The sequence below is a fragment of the Carassius gibelio genome, chromosome A7 (genome assembly GCF_023724105.1).
Source record: "Carassius gibelio isolate Cgi1373 ecotype wild population from Czech Republic chromosome A7, carGib1.2-hapl.c, whole genome shotgun sequence".
NCBI lineage: Eukaryota > Metazoa > Chordata > Actinopteri > Cypriniformes > Cyprinidae > Carassius > Carassius gibelio.
This window is the reverse complement of record NC_068377.1, coordinates 10,775,690-10,800,032: the sequence shown is the minus strand read 5'-3', so window position 1 is coordinate 10,800,032 and position 24,343 is coordinate 10,775,690. Positions and strand designations below refer to the sequence as shown.

The following is a 24,343-nucleotide window of genomic DNA, read 5'->3' as shown; positions in this document are numbered from 1 at the left end:
TGAAGGACTCAAACCATTGAAGTGTGGTTCCTGAGATGCCATTTGCCAGTAGGGTTGATAGGAGGATCTGGTGGTTAACCGTGTCAAAAGCAGCGGACAGATCAAGCAGGATAAGAACTGAAGATTTGGATTCTGCTCTTGCCAGTCTTAGAGCTTCAACAACTGAGAGCAAGGCCATCTCAGTTGAATGTCCACTTCTAAAGCCAGATTGGTTGCTGTCAAGGAGATTGTTGTGTGTGAGAAATGTAGAGACTTGTTTGAACACAGCTCGTTCAAGTGTTTTTGCAATAAAAGGAAGAAGGGAAACTGGTCTGTAGTTCTCTAAAAGAGATGGGTTGAGGTTGGGTTTCTTAAGTAGTGGAGTTATATGTGCCTGTCTAAATGATGAGGGGAAAACACCATTGTGGAGGGAAGTGTTGATGATGTGAGTGAGTGCAGGTACAACTTCAGGAGAAATGGCTTGAAGGAGATGAGATGGAATAGGATCAAGCGGGCAAGTTGTAGGGTGATTATAAAGGATGAGTTTTGAGACTTCTGCATCAGAGAGTGAAGAGAAGGAAGTAAATGATTGTAAGTTTGCTGTTGATTTGAGCTTGACTGATTGTGGTGTGGAAAATTGTGCACTAATGTGTTTAATTGTATTAATGAAAAACATTGCAAAGTCGTCAGCTATTAGAGATGAAGCGGGGGGGGGGGGGGGGGGCAAAGAAGTGAGGAAAATGTTTTAAAAAGCATGCGTGCGTTAGATGAATTGTTAATTTTGTTATGGTAGTATGTCATTTTAGCAGAGGAGACATTAGCAGAGAAAGAAGATAGGAGTGACTGATACACAATAAGGTCAGTAGTATTTTTGGACTTGCGCCACACCCTTTCAGAAGCTCTAAGCTTAGAACGGTGTTCGCGTAGAACATCAGATAACCAAGGGGCAGAAGGGGTGTTACGGGCTGGCCTGGAAGATAAGGGGCAAACAGTGTCTAAACAAGATGTAAAATTGGAGCAGAAAGTATCAGTAGCACTGTTAGCATCCAAAGATGCAAACAGTTTAGGGGAAGGAAGTGAAGATGAAACCATTGCAGATAGCCGGGAGGGTGAAAGTGTGCGTAGGTTACGTCGAAAGATGACATGTGGAGGGGTAAGTGATGTGTCAGGGATCATGTTGAAGTTAAGAGTGAGGAGGAAGTGATCCGACGTGTGCAGTGGAGTAACCAGAACATGATCAGTAGAGCAGTTTCGTGTATAAATAAGGTCCAGTTGGTTGCCTGATTTGTAAGTAGCAGTAGTTGACACTCGGTTGAGATCAAAAGAGGCAAGCAGAGTGTGGAAATCGGCAAACAGAGGTTTATCTATCTCCAAGCATAACTAGGGGAGTACCATCCTCAGAAAAGGTTGAGAGCAACACATCTAATTCATCCAAAAAGTTACCCAGTGGTCCTGGGGGTCGATAGACAACTAAAAAATGTATTTTAAAAGGGTAGTTAACAGTAACTGAATGAGATTCAAAGGAGCTGTTGATACCCAAAGATGGTAAAGGATTAAATTTCCAATCATTAGAGATGAGCAGACCAGTACCTCCACCTCTTCCAGTCAAACGGGGGGAATGGGAAAATTCCAGTCAAACGGGGGGAGTGGGAAAATGAGAAATTATTGGAGAGTGCTGCAGGTGTAGCAGTGTCCCCTGGTTTGATCCAGGTCTCTGTTAGGGCCATGAGATCAAGCTTTGAATGACTAATAATAGAAGTTATGAAATCGGTTTTGTTTACAGCAGACTGGCAATTCCAGAGACCAATAAGAAGAGAAAGTAGTGTATTAGCAGACATAGGCAAAGTATGCAGGTTGTTAAGATTGTGCTGTCTACATTGTGTGATGCATGGTTTACAAGTGGTAATGATAGTAGGGATCTGGAAACACATAGTAAGATTTGGTTATAAACAAAAAACAACTGAAACAGAAATGAAACAAGGAAAAGGAAAAAGATTAATCAAAACAATACTTATATCCCCTGCCCGGTGGAGTCGCACGGTAGAGTCGATGGTCTTTACACTCTTCGGTCTTCACATGAAGAGGGCTTAACTGGAGGGCTGCCGCGACCGCTGCCACGGTATACTAATCTTTTTTAAACCCGACAAAACGGAAATTGAATTCAGCTGGACGTACTTTACTGTTTATCACAACAAAGGTCTAAGCAAGCGCACAACACTGACAACGTATGCGATAGAGTACGAGAACAAACGCAGCATGTCTCAACACAGTAAACAAACAAGTGTTTCCTAGCAACGACAACTGCGCTAAACACTAATGAGACAAGAAATAAATACACTTACGATCTGCTTTTAACTCCCGCTGATTTAACGTTTGGTCTCGTACTCTATCGCATACGTTGTCAGTGTTGTGCGCTTGCTTAGACCTTTGTTGTGATAAACAGTAAAGTACGTTCAGCTGAATTCAATTTCCGTTTTGATGCAACAAGAGGCATTAAGAGCTGGGGGTCAAAAACTTAACACAATGAAGATGGCCAAATTTGTCTTATTTTGTTGAAATATAATTTTTTCCATTTAGTTCTGCCCTTCGTAAGTAACAGAAGATACTTGTATGTTTCACGGTACAAAAATTAAAGTACAATTTACCTTGATCTTCAAATTCCAAAAGTTTTCACCCCCAGCTCTTAATGCATCTTGTTTCCTTCTGGAGCATCAGTGAATGTTTCAATCTTTTTAAATAGTTATGTTTGATTCCCTCAAATGTCCTCAGTCTGAAAAGATGCATCTCAAAATCATAAAGTCACTGCTGTAAACTGTCAATGCCTTCTGCTCATTTTGTTTTGGATACACTGCTCGTTCTGTATTGTCAAATCATGTTGCATAGCATCGAATATTATCATTACATCCTGTGTTTGGTTAGTTTAGAAGTATTGGGTCAGTGTTGCTTCATATTTAATTTGAACTGCAACAGAGTTTGTTTGGAAGCTGACCGAGACCCATCTTTTTATCTGCCTCAGTCCACTTATTTGGTGTGCACCAGGTTTCAGATGACAGTGCTCACACTTACTCAAATTAACCACTTTAAGATAACAATCACACCTGAGTTTGTTTTAATCAAACCATGACAAGTGTGAACAAACGCTATGTAAAGAAAATAAAGTATTTGATAATAATAAGTGGTTTATCTCTTTGTGATAGATGAGTTCCAAGCCTGCTCCTACACATCTGCCAGTAAATTTCAAGTAATCCTGAACTCCGTGATAAGCTGGTTCAGGTATATTTGAACTGTAACCGAGTTAAAAACAAATAATGCATACATTGTATGCCTGTGACGGTGGGTTTTGGGAAAAACACAAGGTGAGGGCAGGATCCAAATGCAAGTATGGTTTATTGTAACAAAAGGTAACATACCAAATAAACAGTCATGAGAGACAAATAAAACCAAAAATGAAAGAGGAAACCGGATGGAACGGGAACTCGGAGGAAGCGAGAAGGTAAAGTGAAGACTCGGGAGACGAGCACAATATACACATAGGGTAAGGACTCCATACAGACAACAGAGAAAGACAGCTCTATATAGGGAGACTAATGACAAAGGATTGTCAGCACCTGTGCGATTTAATTGGAGTGCAATTACGGTGACGACATGACCAGACTAGCGGAATTAAAGTGCCTATGGTGAAGTGCCTAAGGAGAAGTGAGCTCACTAGGGGACACCCAGGAAAACCGAGACTGACAGCGTGACATTACCCCCTCCCCTACGGAGCAGCTCCCAGATGCTCCACCTGAAACCCCGGAAAACCCAACAGAAAAAGAGGTAGGAGGGAGGTGAAGCGGCGGCGGACTAGGGGGAGGGACGGAGGGTCAGAAAACAGAGACGGAACAACCAGATGGAATGGCGAGGCAGAAGCAGGAGAGGTGAAATACAAAACAAGGAGACCAGGAGGGTGGTGGACTGGCGGAGGAAAAACAAAGGGGAGGGACGGAGGGTCAGGTCCAAAGGAGGAAAATAGAAAAACAAATGAAAACAAAAACATGGGTAAATGGAGGACATTAGGTGATTACCACCCGGGCGGAACAGAGGGCCATCACACCCATGTGGTCAAGGCAGAAGCCCCCCCAGGGCGGAGCGGAAGACCACCACATCCTCGTAGTCAAGGCCAGAGTCCCCCAGGGCAGAGCGGAAGACCACCACGTCCTCGCGGTCGAGGCCGGAGTCCCCCAGGGTGGAGCGGAAGACCACCACATTCTTGTGGCCGACCCCATGGGAGGACGAAGATCACCGGTGACTTGACTCAGTCCTCGAAGATCACCGGTGACTAGCCTTGTCTCTGGAGAGTTCATGGGAACCTGACTCGACTCTGAAAGGTCAATAGTGACAAGCCCTGACTCTGGAAGGCCATTGGTAACTAGCCCTGACTCTGGAAGGCCATCTGTGACTAGCCCTGACTCTGGAAAGCCATCTGTGACTAGCCCTGACTCTGGAAAGCCATCTGTGACTAGCCCTGACTCTGGAAAGCTATCTGTGACTAGCCCTGACTCTGGAAGGTCATCGGTGACTAACCCTAGCTCTGGAAGGTCCACGAACACCTGACTCGACTCCGCAGGGTCAACCGGGAACTGACTCAACTCTGAACAGTCAATGGGCACCTGACTTGACTTAAGACTGCCTGTGGAGACGTGAGACACCTCTGCTTCGGGCACTGCCTCTGGAACGGCCTCGGGCACCGCCTCAGTCACCACATCGGGAACGGCCTTGGTCACCGCCTTGGCCTCCGGAACAACAGCGGGCACCGCCTCTGCCTCCGGAACAGCAGCGGGCACCGCCTCAGCCTCCGGAACAGCAGCGAGCACCTCCTCGGGAACAGCGTCGGGCACCGCCTCGGCCTCTCGAACAGCATCGGGCACCGCCTCGGGAACAGCCTCGGGCACCGCCTCAGTCTCCGGAACAGCATCGGACACCAGCATCGGGGACGGCAGCTGCCCACTCGGGAACGTCCTCCGGGACGACAGTGGGCTGCTTGGGAACGTCTTCCGGACTTTGAGGAGCGGTAGACGCCTGTCTCCTCCTCCTCCGCCCTCTATGATGGCGAGTCGGTGGCACCCTGTCTGGAGACTCAGGCGTTGAGTCGGCCATCTTGTGCTGTTGCTCTGGGCTGGCGGCCATCTTGGGCTGTCGCACTGGGCTGGTTGCCATCTTGGGCTGAGACGCTGGCTCAGCAGCCATGACGTGAACCATCTTGGGAATCTCTAGGATCTTAGATAGATTAGAGAAATACTCCAAAAATGTCACTGCTGCCATCTTGGGCGTAGGCGCTGAGCTGGCGGCCATCTTGTGCTGTGGCGCTGAGCTGGCGGCCATCTTGTGCTGTGGCGCTGGGCTGGTGGCCATCCTGTCTCCCCTCTCCTCTCGGGACCTCCTGGGGAAATGGCAGTCCCCAACCGAATCCCGGTTCGACGGGAGCCCACAGTGGCGATCGCTGCCGGACCTCCTCTCGACCACTTGCTCCGGATCGACCTCCCCTGGTCCCCCGGAACACCACTAGGTGAGAGCCCTCGAAACCATTTCTCTCCCTCTTGCTGGCTGGGGAGGGAATGGTATTTAACATACTGCTGGATCCAATGTGGATGGAGTCCTTCTGTGACGGTGGGTTTTTGGAAAAACACAAGGTGAGGACAGGATCCAAATGCAAGTATGGTTTATTGTAACAAAAGGTAACATACCAAATAAACAGTCATGAGAGACAAATAAAACCAAAAATGAAAGAGGAAACCGGATGGAACGGGAACTCGGAGGAAGCAAGGAGGTAAAGTGAAGACTCGGGAGACGAGCACAATACACACATAGGGTAAGGACTCCATACAGACAACAGAGAAAGACAGCTCTATATAGGGAGACTAATGACAAAGGATTGCAGCACCTGTGCGATTTAATTGGAGTGCAATTACTGTGACGACATGACCAGACTAGCGGAATTAAAGTGCCTATGGTGAAGTGCCTAAGGAGAAGTGAGCTAACTAGGGGACACCCAGGAAAACAGAGACTGACAGCGTGACAATGCCCTGGATATTTTTCACATTTGTAGCACAGTTGTGTTTCGACAGATCTCAGATCCACTGCTACAGGTATTACCTGGTACCGTGGGGCTTTTATATTATATTTAAAAAAATATAGAGTTTTTCAAATTAAACAAGAATAACACTGTATGGAAACAATTAGCTCATTTCTTTTAAGAATAAGGTCTAAAGATTCAAATTGCTTTATTTGAACTGATTCCCAATTTAATTAGTTTATACTTCATCAATGGTTCTTCCAGCGAACGTTAAAATCAGTATATCTTTACACTTCTGTTTATATTACTTCATGGATAATTAGAATACAAACAGGTTTATAATTTATACATTACGAGCTAGGTAGCGCAGATCTGGGGAAAGTTTAATCTTAAAATACACCACACAAGAAAATACTTGTTTATAAATGGAACAAGAATTTATTGAGCTATTCTATTACATGGATCTAAAACCTAATGGACACATACACATACAAATACACACATACATACATGCATACATACATACACACACAGTTACTGAAGAGAATGATAACGGATTTGAATGAAGTCCCAGTAGTATGTAGGTTATTCGTTAGATCACACCAAGAAAATCACAAAAGAAAAGATGTGTCTTATCTTTACTGCTTAAGATCAATTTGCACCTATTTCAGCAAGAAATCCCTTGTCAAAAAACCCTAAAGGATTCCAATAAGAAAACTGTACAGGATTCTAATTGGAATTTCTATCATATTTTTGAACCGTGCCTATAGGATTCTGATAGGAATGGTCTTGTAGGACAAGATATAAATATCCTGTAGGATCAGTCCTATAGGATTTTAATGGGATCCAGTTGGGTGAATGTCTATATGGGATTTCTATTTTTTATTATTATTATTATTATTTTAAAGGTACACTTTTCCATTTTATTTGTTTTATGAACAAATAGTACTTGCAGTTTGCTTAAAATCACCCTGATGTAGACATTGTTTATTGTATGATGCACAACCTTCAGTAACATTGTAAACAACATGAGAGGTGATTAGTGCAGCACACAGCATTAGTGCAAAAATGCTGATAATGGATTGATCATACACATACGCACACTCACACCCACACACAAACACACACACACAATGTAGCACTTGTGTCCTCCAATGTAAATATCCACTGGACCAGTTCTAGACTCGAAAGGAGTGAGGAGAACCATATAAAGTGTATACAGGAAACCAAAAGTTTAATATAAAAATAACACTTTACTGTAACAATAATAATAGCAAATACAAATACAATACGATAACAACACAGAACAATAAAACATCAAACAATATGTAGAATTTGATATCGTAACTCAATTCCCTTTGAGGTGTATAATACAGTTCATTTCATGCAATAAATGTAATAAAGTTCTGTTTTTTGTAATGTAAAAAGAGAAAAAAAATGAAAAAAATATTGTATCAAATATATTCTAGAGCAATTGCTAATGCTCTATCAACTGAACATATGCACAATTATTTCCTGGTTTTAGATAAGCCAGCTCAGTCATTTCCGGTCAATTGTACTGTGTTTTAAGGGAGGTTACCTTTGCTCAGTTTCTCTACAAAATCTAATCACAATTTAACATTTTTTGACACATTAATACTTATAGCTTAGTTTGTTCATTTGTAATCCAATTTTCTGTTTGCTGATATAATAACTGCTTTTCCTATGCAAACTTGACATTTTGGTCTAATATATGTAAAAGAAGATTGCTCAAAAAGGACATAATGACATAAATTAAAAGTAAATAACATTGTGAATCCTAAACAAGTAACACTACAGTTCTATAGTCTAATCTGAAGGGTGAACTCAAAAATCATACAACAAGGTCATTTTTGAAGATTAGAATCCACTGTAAAAAAAAAAAAAACAAACAAAACAAAAAAACACAAAAAACATCTCTTCATCAAAGTTATTTCACCATCATATGGAAAACATTTAAAGAATAATTATTATAAAAAATCTGTGTTTTGTTTGTTTATTTTTATTTTTCTTAGGAAGATAACTGACCCTTTACTCTCCTTTGTAATAAATGTGCTTATAAACCAAGAACAAGTTATTTATAGCTGTATTTATGAGCTGCTTACTAATGACTATTAATGTTGGGACAAGACTTTATAAAGCCTGAACTGACTATTTACTAATAAGTGCAGTTATTATAAAGTGTTACCAATGCATCAACTAATGTTAACAAATAAGACGACATTATTTTACAGTTTTATCAAATCCATTAATGATTTCTAAGTGTTTTGTAATGATTTTATTGACCTATAAGCATTTGTGAAAGTTCTGCTTGCATTACAGCCTAGTCTTCATTTGTGAGCTGAACAGTTTTACTGTTACATCCATGAGATTATGTAAATTTGGATAAATGCCATTTCACAGGATGTCATAGGTCAGTAACAAATGAGTTTTAATTTATTATTTGCAGCGCAAATAAGGATTTTTAAGATTTTTTTTAAATCCCTAAAACTGTCAGAAAAGGATAAGGCCTAAGAGATTTATATATGAGTGACTTATTTTTATTTTTACAATTATAATACATTAACTATGGAATTATACAAAATGTATAAAAAAGTACAACAGTAATTGTTTTCTAAAGTTTTTTATTTTTTAATTTTTTTAGGAGTTACATTTAAAAAAAATAGCCTACTTCAATCATTCTAAACAGCTTGAATAAAACCTGTTAATATTTATTATAGACCACTGTAACTGTCTATAATCTAACAAACAAGTTTATTATGAAAATAAAAGTGTGGACACCAGATAAATTGGGTTTTGGGATAAAAAAAAGGTTTTTAGGTGTTTAGATGTAGAAATTGACAAATGTAAAATAAAATATCAATGATTTAATTAAATATAGATTAATTCTTGTTAGATCAAAATAATAATAATAATAATAATAATAATAATAATAATAATAATAATATTATACATACATAAAAAAAAACAAGACGAATGATTTTCTGTTTTTTTATATATTCAAATGCTATTTTTCTTAATTGCATTAACACTCACAGTCAAGACACTTACGATTGCATTTTCATTCAGTGTCCCGCAATGAATGTAGCAAAATTCAATGTGCACACTGAAAATGCATTCTGAGCAGATCACGTCTCCACCCCCTCGCGCCACGTCAATCACTGCGTGAACAAGGCGTGGCTTGCAGAAGGTCAAGAGACTCATTACTCAAGAAGAGGATTCAAGTGAGAGAACATGGACAAAGCCAGTTATTCAGTGTACTTTTGGATAATTTTGGTTTATGGCTTCAATATTTAATTCGCACTTGTGGGCGGAGCTGAAACTCTGCTTTCATCTGATTGGTCGAATCGATCCGCCTTCAGCTCGGTATTTTCATTTTTTCAGACAGAATAAGAGTCAGTGCGAGTGCGGCACTGTAATGTCTGAAACCACCGCTCACTGTTAATTAGCATAATATTTGAATCAAATGTAGCTGGGCACATAATTCGTGCTGCTGAGACCTGCAAATTATTTCTAGGTTGTAGTATTGTATGAATATTGTCCCACTGATAAATACAGTGCAAATAGTTCTGTCTCTTTGGATTAAAGTGAAGTGGAAATAAAAATCAATAATAGATATTTTAAGTCATAAGGCACTAGGTATGTGCGTGTATGACATTAATAAATAATTGTGAAAATTAATATAGTTACATTTACTTAAATAAATGAGTAATATTCGTTTTATTACATACTAAATTGATGTTTCTCTTTTTAGTCTTCTTTGTTGGGCTTGAGAAAGACAACATATATTTACCGTATTTTCCGGATTATAAGTCGCACTTCTTTTCATAGTTTGGCTGGTCCTGCGACTTACAATCAGGTGCGACTTATTTATCAAAATTCATTTGACATGAACCAAGAGAAATGAACCAAGCTGTACAGCCTACAGCTGAGAGAAGGCGCTCTATGCTGCTCAGTGCTTCTGTAATCTACACTGAAAACATAGAGCGCCCTCTCGCGGCTGTAGACGGTAATGTTTTCTCTTGGTTCTGAATAAATGCGACTTAGTCCATTGCGACTTATATATGTTTTTTTTGGACTGATGCAACTTATACTTAGGTGTGACTTATAGTCCGAAAAATACTGGTAACATTATTATTATTATTTATTATGAGAGTAATTGACACAGACTAGGACTTTAATGTTTCACCAAATTCAGCTCAGATCTTCAGACTCGTCTGACTCGCGTTGCTCTATAACTGGCCAGCCTTACCTTGCCAAAAAATCGTATTTAATTTTATTTCATAAATGTAACTATATTTATTTCCACTTCACTGTTATCCAAGGAGACAGAACTATTTGCATTGTTTTTATCAGTGGGACAATATTAATACAAAACTATAACCTAGAAATAATTTAACGGGGTCTCTTGCATGTCGCAGCAGCATGAATTATGTGCCCAGCTACATCTGATTCAAATATTATACTAATTAACAGTGAGCGGTGGTTTCAGACATTACAGTGCTTCACTCGCACTGACTCTTATTCTGTCTGAAAGAATGAAAAGACTGAGCTGAAGGCGGAGCGATTTGACCAATCAAATGAAAGCAGCATTTCAGCTCCACAAGTGCGAATGAAATATTGAAGCCATAAACCGAAATGATCAAAAAGTACACTGAACAACTGTCTTGTCCATGTTCTTTCACTTGAATCCTCTTCTTGAGTATTGAGTCTCTTGACCTTCTGGAAGCCACGCCTTGTTCACGCAGTGATTGACGGTGCATGAGGGGGCGGAGACTTGATCGGCTCGGAATGGATTTTCAATGTGCACATTTTTTTCATACATTCATTGCGGGATATTGAATGAAAATGCAATCGTACGTGTCTTGACTGTGAGTGTTAATGCAATTAAGAAAAATAGCATTTGGATGATAATTTTGCCACAGTTTTTGATTGAACATGTTATACATATCTAATCATTTCTGTAATACATTTTCATTTTAGTTTTGCAACTTATAAAGCGTTAAAATTAGTATTCATTTTACATATTAAAACTAGTGTGTGAAATAGCAAATGAAAATTATGTAATTTAATTTTCATTTTCATTTTGCACCATACGTTGCACAAATGTATTGGAAAATGTAAAGGTAAATACAGAAATGCATTTCCATTTTACATATTGCATTGTCATTTTGCAAATTACATTCCAAATAGAATATTGATACCCATATGCTTCCATAGTTTTCGTTCATATTCTCCAAGATATTATGTATTTTGAAATAATCTGTTAAATAGTATTTAATTTGCGCACTTAAACAGCTAATAAACATCTGAATTTAGCTGTTGTTCTTTTATAATTGTGTGCTTTCGCTGTAATGTTTTATTTTAAAAAGCTCTTAAACAAGAATAATTTTGTTCTTGTGACACTGCACGCACTGATCGGAGGCGGTGATTTCAGATAGTGTCAGAGAGGCTGCCGCGAATATTTCATTTTCACACATTACAATCACAAACATCTGAATTTAGCTCTTGGTGTGTTCTAATTCGTGGATTGTGTGATATTGCTGTAATATTTTATTTTTAAAAGCTACAGAAAAAAGAATACATTTGTTTGTTATGATCTCGTGACTCCACACGCTTGTGATCACAGCGGTGATTCATCTCTCGTATTTCTTTCTTCGCCCCTTAGGGCTTGAGCCCTAATAATAATAATAATAATAATCCTCAGGGGAACAATTGGGCTCTTCGCCCCTTCTGGCTTGACCCCTAAAAAGTTAACTATTCTATTAGTATGTTGTATTTCTGATAGATCTTAGCAGCCCTCCATTAAATGTGAAACAAAGGTTTTGTCACCATCAGTTTGTTGAGATCTATTGAAAAATCTAACAACATGAAACAATTGGGTGAGTGTGATGGAAATTATCCCTGCATACATCTGCATATATCTCCCATTATATAGAAATGTTTAGTTTAAAAGGTTATATTTATTTATTTATTTATTTATCACAGTGCCAGTCTGTCTAAAAGGCTTTATTAAACAGTGTAGCTCCATGAGTATGCATTTCTATACCTGAAATAGAAAACATTTAAATAAAGTTGTGGGCCACACACACACACACACTTATATCAAAGTATGTCCTCGCATGTGAAGATTGTCTTTGACAGGCACAGTCTCTTGCAAGCACATTTGCTTGGCCTCAACAATGCCAGCAAGGTTCACTTAGATATATATATAGATATATATATATATATATATATATATATATATATATATATATATATATATACATACATACATAAACCAAATAGACATTTAACATCTCAAAATTCTTATACATTTTTGACAGCCCTAAATATAAAATAGTAGTAAATTTGTATTCTAGACATTTTAATCTTGCTACTAATTTCTGTTTTTGCATTGCAGTCACTGTGGTGGAAGAGGCCCCTCATGGCTCTACTGGTATTGCAGTAGGGGTTGTCTTGGTCATAATTGCTATTGCAGGGCTTGCCACATTTTTGTTTTTTAAGAGAATCCCTAGGCCTGTGATTGGAGAATGTACGTTTGACAACAGACTCTACATAAATTCTGACCTGATACGGTCTCCTGCCACTATTGATACAAAGGGACTTGTTGCAAATATTGAACAGAATGAGCACGCTTAGCAAAAACATACACACTTTGACATACAGATACACACAAACATGTACACAACCCCTAACTATGAAAGTAGGGGAAGTGGCCCTATTAAATCCCATTCAAACCTAAATTTTAAACTTGAGAATACAGTACCTCATATATCTGGGGAGGGCTTCTAAAATACATGTTTATCATTTAATCCCACCTGTGTTCCAGATGATCCTACCGTGTGTTTATGTATGAATGCTCCTTATTTTATAATAACTTTGTCATTTTCCCAAATAATTAAATAATCCATGATCAAACTAGACAAACATGGATAACAGTTTTAGATACAGTTTAACAAGTCTGTACATTTTTTTTTTTTTTTTTGTATATGAATGTTTCCTTAATAATATCATGGTTTCTGTAACCTGTACTTGCTTCATAAACCTCTGCAAATAAACATGCATTAGGTCTCTCTCTCTCATTCTCTCTCTCTCATATATATATATATATATATATATATATATATATATATATATATATATATATATATATATATATATATAATAAAAATATAGTTGAAATAGGTTTCTTAATTTCATAATGTATGGAATTAATGTTTGGAATGTATGTGATTTATATAGAGAACAGAGGACATTTGGGGTTTTCATCTTGAAGACACAAACATATATACAATCCTGAAAATAACTAGATACGTCTTACTTTGTCTTTCCCATATGGAATGCAACCCATGTATGTTGTGAAGAAGATACATTCCTTTTGAAGAATACTGTACTTATAATTTTGTGAAATCCAAATAAGATTTACAGACTTTTTCCATGTATGTTCAATAAGCCATAAACAATTATTTCACATATGGAACAGTCCCTAGGACACTAACAGTTTACAGGTAGGATACTAAAGGATACATAGGATATTAAAGAGACCATTGTACTGACTCTGTCACTGAAATGTCAGAGGAAAGATGCTCAGAGTCCTTGTCCACCTGCTTGAACATGGCATAGATCTGCTGCAGGAAAGCATGATGACTGCAGATTTGACCAGAGTGATAAACTGCTATGTCCATAATGTAAGATGCTTAAGACAGTACTACAGGAAGACAAAAAGAACAAGAGATATCCTATATCCTTATAGTTCCAAAGCAGGAGTAACTTTGTATCCCTGAGAAATGTCCAGGAACTTGCCAATGCCATGGTTGAAGAGTATGGTAACGTCTCACAGCAAGTACTGGAACATCTAGTGCAGTCCGTGAGGATGAGAAACATTGTAGAACTTAAAGCAGCTGGTGGCCACACAAGATACTCACTGAAACTTTTGATATTGACCCCTCCTTTTTCAAGGACTCATTATTCCATTAAATGTCTGTGAATCGTGTTCAGTTTGTGCATATATAAATACGTGTAAACCACTCGTGGCCTAGTAGATAGAGATTATGACTCCTAACCCTAGGGTTGTGGGTTTGAATCTCGGGCCAGCAATAGCACAACCTTGAGCAAAGCATCGAACCCCCAACAGCGGTGATCATGGAAGCTCAGTGGTGGTACAGGAACTGTGGCAACCGGACATGACGTCTCCGTTCCCTCCTTCAGGGAACGAGGGTTACATACATAAACACTGAGATGTTTACCTTTCATTCGGTCACTCTTGATGTCACGTCGGTGATGACCGACGAATTGGGATCCCGACCAACACGCCACAGGTGCTGCCCCCTCCAGTGCCCTGTGTAGGCCTCCTGATCCTTCTTATAAGGCAGACGATAGGGCAGGGCTCTACACAGTTGACTACAGTTGTTCCTCGCAACCCAGCAGAAGGACTTGGATAACACTGGGAAAGCATGCCCTTTCATTTGGAAGAGAACACATTGCGTAGTCAGAGGGCAAGGACTACTGCTAGCAACTTGAGGCAGTTGATATGCTAATGCAGTCGGGGACCTGTCCAAACTCCTGAGACTGCGTGAATATTGCATGTGGTCCCCCAGCTGGTGTCCGAGGCATCCGTGATTACCACAGCATGCCTGGATACCAGTTTCATGGCAACTCCTGCACAAAGAAACGAAGGAACTTACCAAGGGGCTTGAAGGTTCTGTTGCAGGCCAGTATAATTTTAATGCCATGTCACACCTCAGGATTTGAAAGAACCGAAAGAAATGGACACTCCCTCCACACTGTAGATGAGTGGAGTGGAGTGCTTGAGGGGTGACAAACTCCTTCTGGAGAAATCATCACCATGACAAACACTGGATCGCAGCAAAGGCAGAGGGACCCCACAGCGTTTGACAAAAGAGTCTTTCATGCAACGCCGAGATGGTCATGTCCCCACAAATAGATCGTCCCCACAAATAGATCATGTGCCATGAATGAATGTCCATGAATGCTTGCTCAGTGTGCTCAATGCCCAAACATGTGAGACAGTGACCGTCACAAGGCACCAAATACAGTCGTGGCCAAAAGTTTTGAGAAATGAGTAGATATTGGAAATTGGAAAAGATTTTATAACAGCAATTTGCATATACTCCAGAATATTATGAAGAGTGATCAGATGAATTGCATAGTCCTTCTTTGCCATGAAAATTAACTTAATCTCAAAAAAAACTTTCCACTGCATTTCATTGCTGTCATTAAAGAACCTGCTGAGATCATTTCAGTAATCGTCTTGTTAACTCAGGTGAGAATGTTGACGAGCACAAGGCTGGAGATCATTATGTCAGGCTGATTGGGTTAGAATGGCAGACTTGACATGTTAAAAGGAGGGTGATGCTTGAAATCATTGTTCTCCCATTGTTAACCATGGTAACCTGCAAAGAAACGCATGCAGCCATCATTGCGTTGCATAAAAATGGCTTCACAGGCAAGGATATTGTGGCTACTAAGATTGCACCTAAATCAACAATTTATAGGCTCATGAAGAACTTCAAGGAAAGAGGTTCAATTCTTGTAAAGAAGACTTCAGGGCGTCTAAGAAAGTCCAGCAAGCGCCAGGATCATCTCCTAAAGAGGATTCAGCTGCGGGATCGGAGTGCCACCAGCTTGCTCATGAATGGCAGCAGGCAGGTGTGAGCACATCTGCATGCACAGTGAGGCGAAGACTTTTGGAAGATGGCCTGGGGTCAAGAAGAGCAGCAAAGAAGCCACTTCTCTTCAAAAAAAACATCAGGGATAGATTGATCTTCTGCAGAAAGTATAGTGAATGGACTGCTGAGTACTGGGGCAAAGTCATATTCTCCGATGAAGCCCCTTTCCGATTGTTTGGGGCATATGGAAAAAAGGCTTGTCCGGAGAAGAAAAGGTGAGCACTACCATCAGTCCTGTGTCATGCCAACAGTAAAGCATCCTGACACCATTCATGTGTCGGGTTGCTTCTCATCCAAGGGAGTGGGCTCACTCACAATTCTGCCCAAAGACACAGCCATGAATAAAGAATGGTACCAAAACACCCTCCAACAGCAACTTCTTCCAACAATCCAACAACAGTTTGGTGAAGAACAATGCATTTTCCAGCACGATGGAGCACCGTGCCATAAGGCAAAAGTGATAACTAAGTGGCTCGGGGACCAGAATGTTGAAATTTTGGGTCCATGTCCTGGAAACTCCCCAGATCTTAATCCCATTGAGAATTTGTGGTCAATCCTCAAGAGGCAGGTGGACAAACAAAAACCCACTAATTCTGATAAACTCCAAGAAGTGATTATGAAAGAATGGGTTGCTATCAGTCAGGATTTGGCCCAGAAGGTGATTGAGAGCATGCCCAGTCGAATTGCAGAGGTCCTGAAAAAGAAGGGCCAACACTGCAAATACTGACTCTTTGCATAAATGTCATGTAATTGTCGATAAAATCCTTTGAAATGTATGAAGTGCTTGTAATTATATTTCAGTACATCACAGAAACAACTGAAACAAAGATCAAAAAGCAGTTTAGCAGCAAACTTTTTGAAAACAAATATTTATGTAATTCTCAAAACTTTTGGCCACGACTGTAGTAACCATACCCAGAAACGCATGAGTGATAAGACATCTTTAAAAAGACATGATCACCCATGTTGTTCTTTTAGAGAAATACTCTTTGTGCTGAAGCTGGTCACAGCACAGTCCTGATGTGGCTGTCTGCACAAAGATGATTGTTGCCGCAGTGCTACTTTGACCACCACTGCTGTGCCGTAATGTCCACACTTGCTGACTCTCTGCTTTGCAACACAGTAGTAGAGAGCACTACTGCTCGCCTCAGAAGTGAAATAATGAATGAATGTGGTGCACCTGCTGCCTCTTATACTCACGCAGTGAACAACGGCAGCTGGATGCACTAATCACATGCCAATGTGCATTGGCTCATTGAATACTTGAAGTGGATTGGTCTATCATCACCAACGCGACTGAAAGGGAACTATATTTACACGTTAATATACTTCATAAAAATAAATGCAGTTGAATGAAAGGACATTTATTTATTTAAATTTTTTATTTTTTTTTAGCTTGATTTTCCTCGATGGTCCACATAACATAATTTATGTCTTCAGGAGGGACCACAGACAGCATACATACATGTGGAAGGTGAAATGTTAAGACAAAAGAGTCCACTAGTTGCAGAGATGGGCATAAACACATGGAAATGTTTTTAAAATACAAATACAAAATACTGTCTGGAAAAATGTATTTAAATACAAATACAGTATTTTGTATTTTGAACATTCAACAATGATAAGCCATGGTTTACAGTAAAACTCAGACATCTTCGTCAGGCCAGAGAGGATGCCTACAGAAATGGGGACAGGGTCTTGTACAATCAGGCCAGGAACACACTGAACAAAGAGATTAGAGCGGCTAAAAAGACCTACGCTAAAAAGTTGGAAGACGAGTTTACTTCCAACGACTCAACTTCAGTGTCAAGAGGTCTAAGAGCCTAAGAGGCTAATCAACGACTTGCTAACGACCTGAATGAGTTTTATTGCAGATTTGAAACCCCCAACACCCATTCTGACCATCTCCCTACACAACCATTAACACATCCTGCAATCCTCCCCTCCACACCTCCTGCTCTTCAAATCTGTGAAGATGATGTGCGCCAGGTCTTCAAGAAGAACAAAAGAAAAAAAGTGCCTTCCTGCTTCAAACGCTCCAGCATAATCCCCATCCCAAAGAAACCCAAGATAGCAGAACTTAACAACTACAGACCTGTGGCTCTAACGTCTGTCGTCATGAAGTCATTTGAAAAACTGGTTCTGGCTTATCTGAAGGACATCACTGGACCCTTATTGGACCCCCTGCAGTTTGCTTACTGAGCAAACAGGTCCGTGGATGATGCAATCAACATGGGATTACACTTCATCCTGCAACATCTGGACAAAACAGGGACTTATGTGATGATCCTATTTGTGGACTTTAGTTCGGCTTTCAACACCATCATCCCAACAGCCCTTCAGACCAAACTGACCCAGCTCTCTGTTCCTAGCTCTATCTGTCAGTGGATCACCAGCTTTCTGACAGATAGGCAACAGTTAGTGAGACTGGGGAAATTCACATTAAACAGCTGCTCCACCAACACTGGCGCCCCTCAGGGATGTGTTCTCTACCCTCTGCTCTTCTCCCTGTACACCAACGACTGCACATCAAGCTCCTAAAGTTTGCAGACGACACTACAGTCATCGGCCTCATCCAGGACGGTGATGAGTCTGCTTACAGACAAGAGGTTGAGCAGCTGGCTGTCTGGTGCAGTCTTAACAACCTGGAGCTGAACATGCTCAAAACAGTGGAGATGATCGTGGACTTTAGGAGAAACCCCCCTGCACTTTCCCCACTCACTATCATGAACAGCACTGTGACTGCAGTGGAGTCATTCAGATTCCTGGGAACCACCATCTCTCAGGACCTGAAGTTGGACAATCACATTGACTCCATTGCGAAAAGGCCCAGCAAAGGTTGTATTTCCTTCGCCAGCTGAGGAAGTTTAACTTGCCACAGGAGCTGCTAAAACAGTTCTTTTCAGCCGTCATTGAGTCTTTCCTGTGTACTTTAATAACTGTCTGGTTTGGTTCAGCAACAAAATCAGACATCAGAAGACTACAGAGAACTGTTAGAAATGCTGAAAGGATTATTGGTGCTCCCCTGCCCACCCCTCAAGAACTGTATACATCCAGAGTGAGGAAAAGGGCTCAGAAAATCACTCTGGATCCCTCACATCCAAGTCACCCCATCTTTGAACTTTTGCCATCTGGCCGGCGCCTCAGAGCCGCAAATACCAGAACAGCAAGGCACAAGAACAGTTTATTCCCCCAGGCAATCTACCTCATGAACAGTTAAATGTTCCCTAGTTATGCTTATAAACGTGCAATATCCTTATATTTATTTGTTAACCCTCCATCCTAGAACATTCCTGCATCTTACTCAATCCTATTCCATTATCATTTATAGCACAATTGTTTATACACTTATTTATTTGCCAATTTGTAAATCTCTCTTTTTTTTGTCTGTGTGTTGTTGTCTCTGTGTACTGGAAGCTTATGTCACTAAAACACATTCCTTGTATGCGTAAGCATACTTGGCAATAAAGCTCTTTCTGATTTTGATTCTGATTCTGTTTGTTTCAAAATTTTAAAGTATCTGCCATCCAATATTGCTGACCTAACTAGTTGATGGAATTTCGATGGGTGATATGACCAAAATCTTAATTTTACTTTACAGTAACAATATATGGCATGGTTTCACAAGTATCAATATCAGTTTTGATACCACAGCAAAAACTGAATTTCAAACTCTTTTCATGCTTTTTTTTTTACGCAAGTAGTATAGTAACTTTTATATTTGTTAAATGTAAAGTTTATTTGTTTCTATATACATAATTAGAAAATATAAAGTTTATCTAAAATAATAAAAAAAAAAATTAGAAATCATTTGGCACAATTTTTTTGCACACAATCACTACAATAAACTGATGTAGACAGACAATGATTAACCTAATTATTTCATCTCTACATAAAACAACATTTGCATAGATGGGTAAACACAATCACAATTTGGAAATGTAACACAATGTGTCCAGTTACATTTTCATAAAGCACCATGTTTAATTTAAAATGATTACATTTACAAAATGAGCCTGCATAGCAGAAATAATGAATAAAGTAATGGTAGGTGTTTAATACAATCGTTAATTGAAATAAAATAATGAATTACAAAATATATATAACACAGTATTGTTCAATTTAGTGTTATACATATGTTATCATATTAATATGTTTTGTTCTAATGTCACAAGTCACAATTTCAAGTTTACTGGTTTTAACTTGATTATTTGGTTAGGGTTTAAGAAGTGTACTGAAAAAAATACAAAGCTAAAGAGAAAGTGGAAAGTCCTATGTAAAAGATTTAGAAAAGGTTCCATCCATTCACAGTTTATACCATCGCTACGAATCTACGATATTGTCATATGATATCACCCATCCCCAGTGGCGTAGCCAGGGGAGGGGTCATGGGGGCACTGGCCCCTCCTGAAAACTGATTGACCCCCCAGTGTGCCCCCACCCTTCTACTTGTCTGTCACTCACAAATTCAAATCATAATCTTTCAGTTTAGTAAATTCTCATGATTGTGTCGCAATGCTTCTCAACGAGGACCAAGAATAGCTAGCTTCTGTTTTTCAACGAAAAAAAAGCACACGGTAAGTTGATCTATTTTATATAGATGTTTTTCAATTAGCGAGTTGTTGCAGTGCAAGAAGTGTTTGGTACTAACGTTAACGTCTTTCGGTGTTAGACAGACCAGGTTTGATGACGATGTTATCTCCTAGAGTAGACCAAGATGCTAATCATTATGTTTATATGCTCCTCTGATGCTGAATGTAAAAGGGGTTTACTGTGTTACGATTTACTTATTTTTCGGCCGAACGCGCCGATATAGGCAACAACAATGGTTTAAAAAAAGTATAATGCAATTCGAAATAAAGGCATTATTGAATCATGCAGTCGATTAGCTACTTTTTTCACTTAAGTGAGGTGACGAAACAAATCGTATGATGTTTATCTAATGCTCCACACTTGAGAGACTTTTTTTATAGTCTATGGGTGAGACACATGCAAAAACATTGTTTTTTTTTTACTGGTCAATTTACTGGTCTTCAATAACATGTCTTATTTCAGACTTGTGGTGAAAAAAAGTCCAAAATACACAAATAGGTCTTTATTTTACTACACCTTTAGTCTATTTGCGTCTGTAGATTTCTCATAAATTCAGTTGGCCATGGTGCTCCGCGATTGCTGTCTGCACCCTGAAAAGCTCTCTCTCTAGCTCTCTCTCCCTCTTCTCAGAACTCATAACTCTCTTCACAGAAGTTATTGACAAAACGTCATTTGATGACACCCAGAAACATTCTCAAAAAAAAAAAAAAAATCATACATAAATATTTAATGCATGATTAAATAGCAAAATAAATAACTAATACTAAAATAACACTGGACTAATTTAGCTATTCTAAACTGTTTCTATAGGATCCACACAAGGCTATTATGAATAAATTATATTACTATTATTATTTGTGAGTTGTACAATATTCATACATTGGATTATTTTACTTATTACAGTTTTTCTTTCACTTGTAAAGTGAAAAGTTAATACAAATTGTATTTGATTGTTTTGATTTAGAGCAGTGAATAACTGCTATTAAAATATAATAGGGTATCACTGTTTATTAGTGTTTTTAAAGGTTACTGAACTCTTGAAATGATTTGGATATACAATTCAAACAACACAAGATTGGCCCCTCTGTATTAATCGTGGTCCCTCTTGTGCCCCACAGTTGAAAAAATCCTAGAATCGCCCCTGCCCATCCCTAACATGCAGTAACGTTAATGATTCAAACACATTTGACAAGCTACTTTAATCTACAAGTAGAACATCCTCACTTTATTCCAGAAAAGTTGCAGATCCAAGGCTGGGTTGTAAAGCTGCGGCTCACGTGGATGAATGTTGGGGTTGGGGGGAGGGGAGTGTCTGGTCTGAACTAGTTGACGCATGAAAACAGCACACTGATAAAGAGGTTGACTGGCTCAAAATATTTTGAGTATTTTGAAAATACAAAAAAAAAAAAGTACTCGTCTTAAATGTATTTAAATACAAATTGCATTCGATTTTTTCCAAAGGCTTTAAAATACAAAATAGTATTTTGTATTTCAAATACGTATTTTAAATATATGTATCTGAAATACTGCCCATCCCTGGCCTCAACACGGTCACATCCATCTCAAAATAACCCACGTGTGGTATTTCGAGACCATTAGCTGCTTTTAATTGAAGCCAGCTAATTTTTTTTTTAAGAGTATTCACCCCCAATTGCCGGAAATGTTTCTCAAAAAATTACTCTGTTATAGTAGTTACCATTGACCCAGTGTCTAATAAACACGAGAGCTCTACCAACCCCAACCCCAACAACAGGAGGATCACTCTTTTGAGATATGAACCGATCAAGATGCTGGGTAAGTTTATTCATTTGTGCTTGTTGTTGTCTCAACATATCTTTAACCTCTTTTAATTCTATAGACTCCTGAAATCTAACCTTAGGCTCAAGTTCAACAACCTTGCCTTGAGTAGCATTACACCATGGCTGAGATTATGAAGCAACTGCTTCCCTATTCCCCTCTTCCACCCACCTAAGAGCTTCACGTCGAACCTCCAGCAATGTAGAAGATGGCTTCTCCCTCACAAATCATTTTAACTCACGCTTCATCGCTACATCTCGAACATATTCAACAAACTGATCACAAGGCACTTTATCAGAATTCGGAGCGCTACCTGGATTACTATTGAGAACGGAGTCCATCAGTAACATTAAAGCATGAGAAAATTCAGTCAACGATTCACCCTCTTTTTGTTTTCGCTCATAAACCTCTGTTGTAATTGTACAAATGTCTGTCTCCCCCCATACAAATCTCTTAAAACTTCAAAAACAGACACTGGAGTTTTCCTAGTATCTGGTGCATGGAGTTTTATCTCCATTCTAGCCCAAAGATTGTCAAGCAAAAACACCACCTTTTCTTTATTAGATCAACCTCTACCCTCAATACACACCTTAGCCTCCTCAGTCCAGTCTTCAATACTCAAATTGGAATCCATATCCCCATAAAAACAAGGGCATTTCCTCCCCCAAGGCACAAAGTACCCTGTTAAAAGACACTGGAGATGGAGCATTATTTTGCAGGAACAAAAATATAAAATAACATCTATTAAATAAAATGTAATTTAAAAACATAAAAAGCTCCCTTTATATTTAACAATACCTCTAACATCCACTATTTTCGACTGGGACAGTCAGGTAATCATCAGTCAGGCAATAATCCAGCCGCAACACTAAAACAAAAGAATAAAATCATTAAAACAAACTCCTAAAAACTAGGTCATGAATATTACAAATCTACTACCTCCTTAATCGGTACATAGGTTCAGTTCTCAACGAAGCTCCAGCAGTATTTAATATAACCGCTTATCTGCTGCCATTCTTTTAAGCACTCTATCTGCCACAACATCAATTCATATATTAAATACAATCAATAAAAGTAGTGAAAGAGCACCTCTCACAAACAAATCACATTGCCTACCATTCTAAATCTGCCACGACATTCCGAAATTAAAAGAGGAAGTTATAGAGAAAACGATCTTCACTACTTTCTTATATAATGCCAGGGCTGCTGGGAATTGTAGTGCCCAAACCATGGTCCCATTACATTTGTCATAAAAACAGTTTACAAAAGGTCACGAGTAAGAAATCGTTTTCCCATCTACTGTAAAATTTCTGCTGTGTTCACTGCTCATCACACTACAGCTGTTTCCTCCAGTGACAATCTAGCCCTTAACACATATGAACACACACTTTAATTATACTTATTTAAATATACTCAGAGGTGGGTATTAACGAGTTACATTTACTTCGTTACATTTACTTGAGTAATTTTTGGGGGTTACTAATACTTTTCGGAGTATATTTAAAGATGGGTACTTTTACCCTTACTTGAGTAATTTTTTGGAGAAAAAACTACTTTTACTTCGTTACTGTGGGCGACTGTCCTCTCGTTACTTTATCTTAATGCAATAAATGTTATAAATGCTAGTTTATTCCAAACGCGCCATCTACTTTTCTCTGGGCAATGAGCGATGCCCATTCGCGAATGATTCATTCTTTTGAGTCAATTTTGTTCAAAGGCTTGATCAAGCCAATTGGCAAACGAGTGAATTGGTTCATGAATTAGTTTGTATTATTCCTTCAGTTCCCTGCCGCACGCGCTGAGCGTCTGAAGCGGTTCACTTAGAGTTGTAACATTTAATAATATCAGCAGCGTTTGAAAACGGGGCTATGGAACTGCACTGAATTGAAAGCAAATCTGAAAAGACTATTATTTGCTTGCGATGGAGATCCTTATTAGATAAACACCGCGTGTGCTGTCTACTGTTTAACAGGAAATACCTTGGGCTACATTCGATTACATTACACGATACCACTACAATCAACACCCAGTACGTTCAGCAAGTCATATCATCAGCTGTTAAATTCAGATCTGTGATCGCTTGCTGGCGCTGAGCCAGAGACAGACGCGTTTTTACAGCACTGCTCATTATAACCAATCGCACACGATTCTGTTGAGCTTATTAAAGCATTGGCCAATCAGAAGTGTTCCGATGAGTCATCGCTAAAATGCC

At 39.2% G+C, this 24,343-nt stretch overlaps 1 protein-coding gene across 2 annotated transcripts in view; it reads left to right on the top strand.

Annotated features, from left to right (window-relative positions):
• Positions 1-13,123, top strand: part of mrc1a (mannose receptor, C type 1a) — a 179,961-nt gene extending 166,838 nt beyond the window's left edge. For both annotated transcript variants that reach the window (XM_052603131.1, XM_052603130.1), the window contains exon 30: positions 12,453-13,123. In XM_052603131.1, coding sequence (XP_052459091.1) covers positions 12,453-12,691 — 239 coding nt within the window. In that variant the 3' untranslated portion in view covers positions 12,692-13,123. The remainder of the gene's footprint in view (positions 1-12,452) is intronic.
• Positions 13,124-24,343: the final 11,220 nt, after the last annotated feature.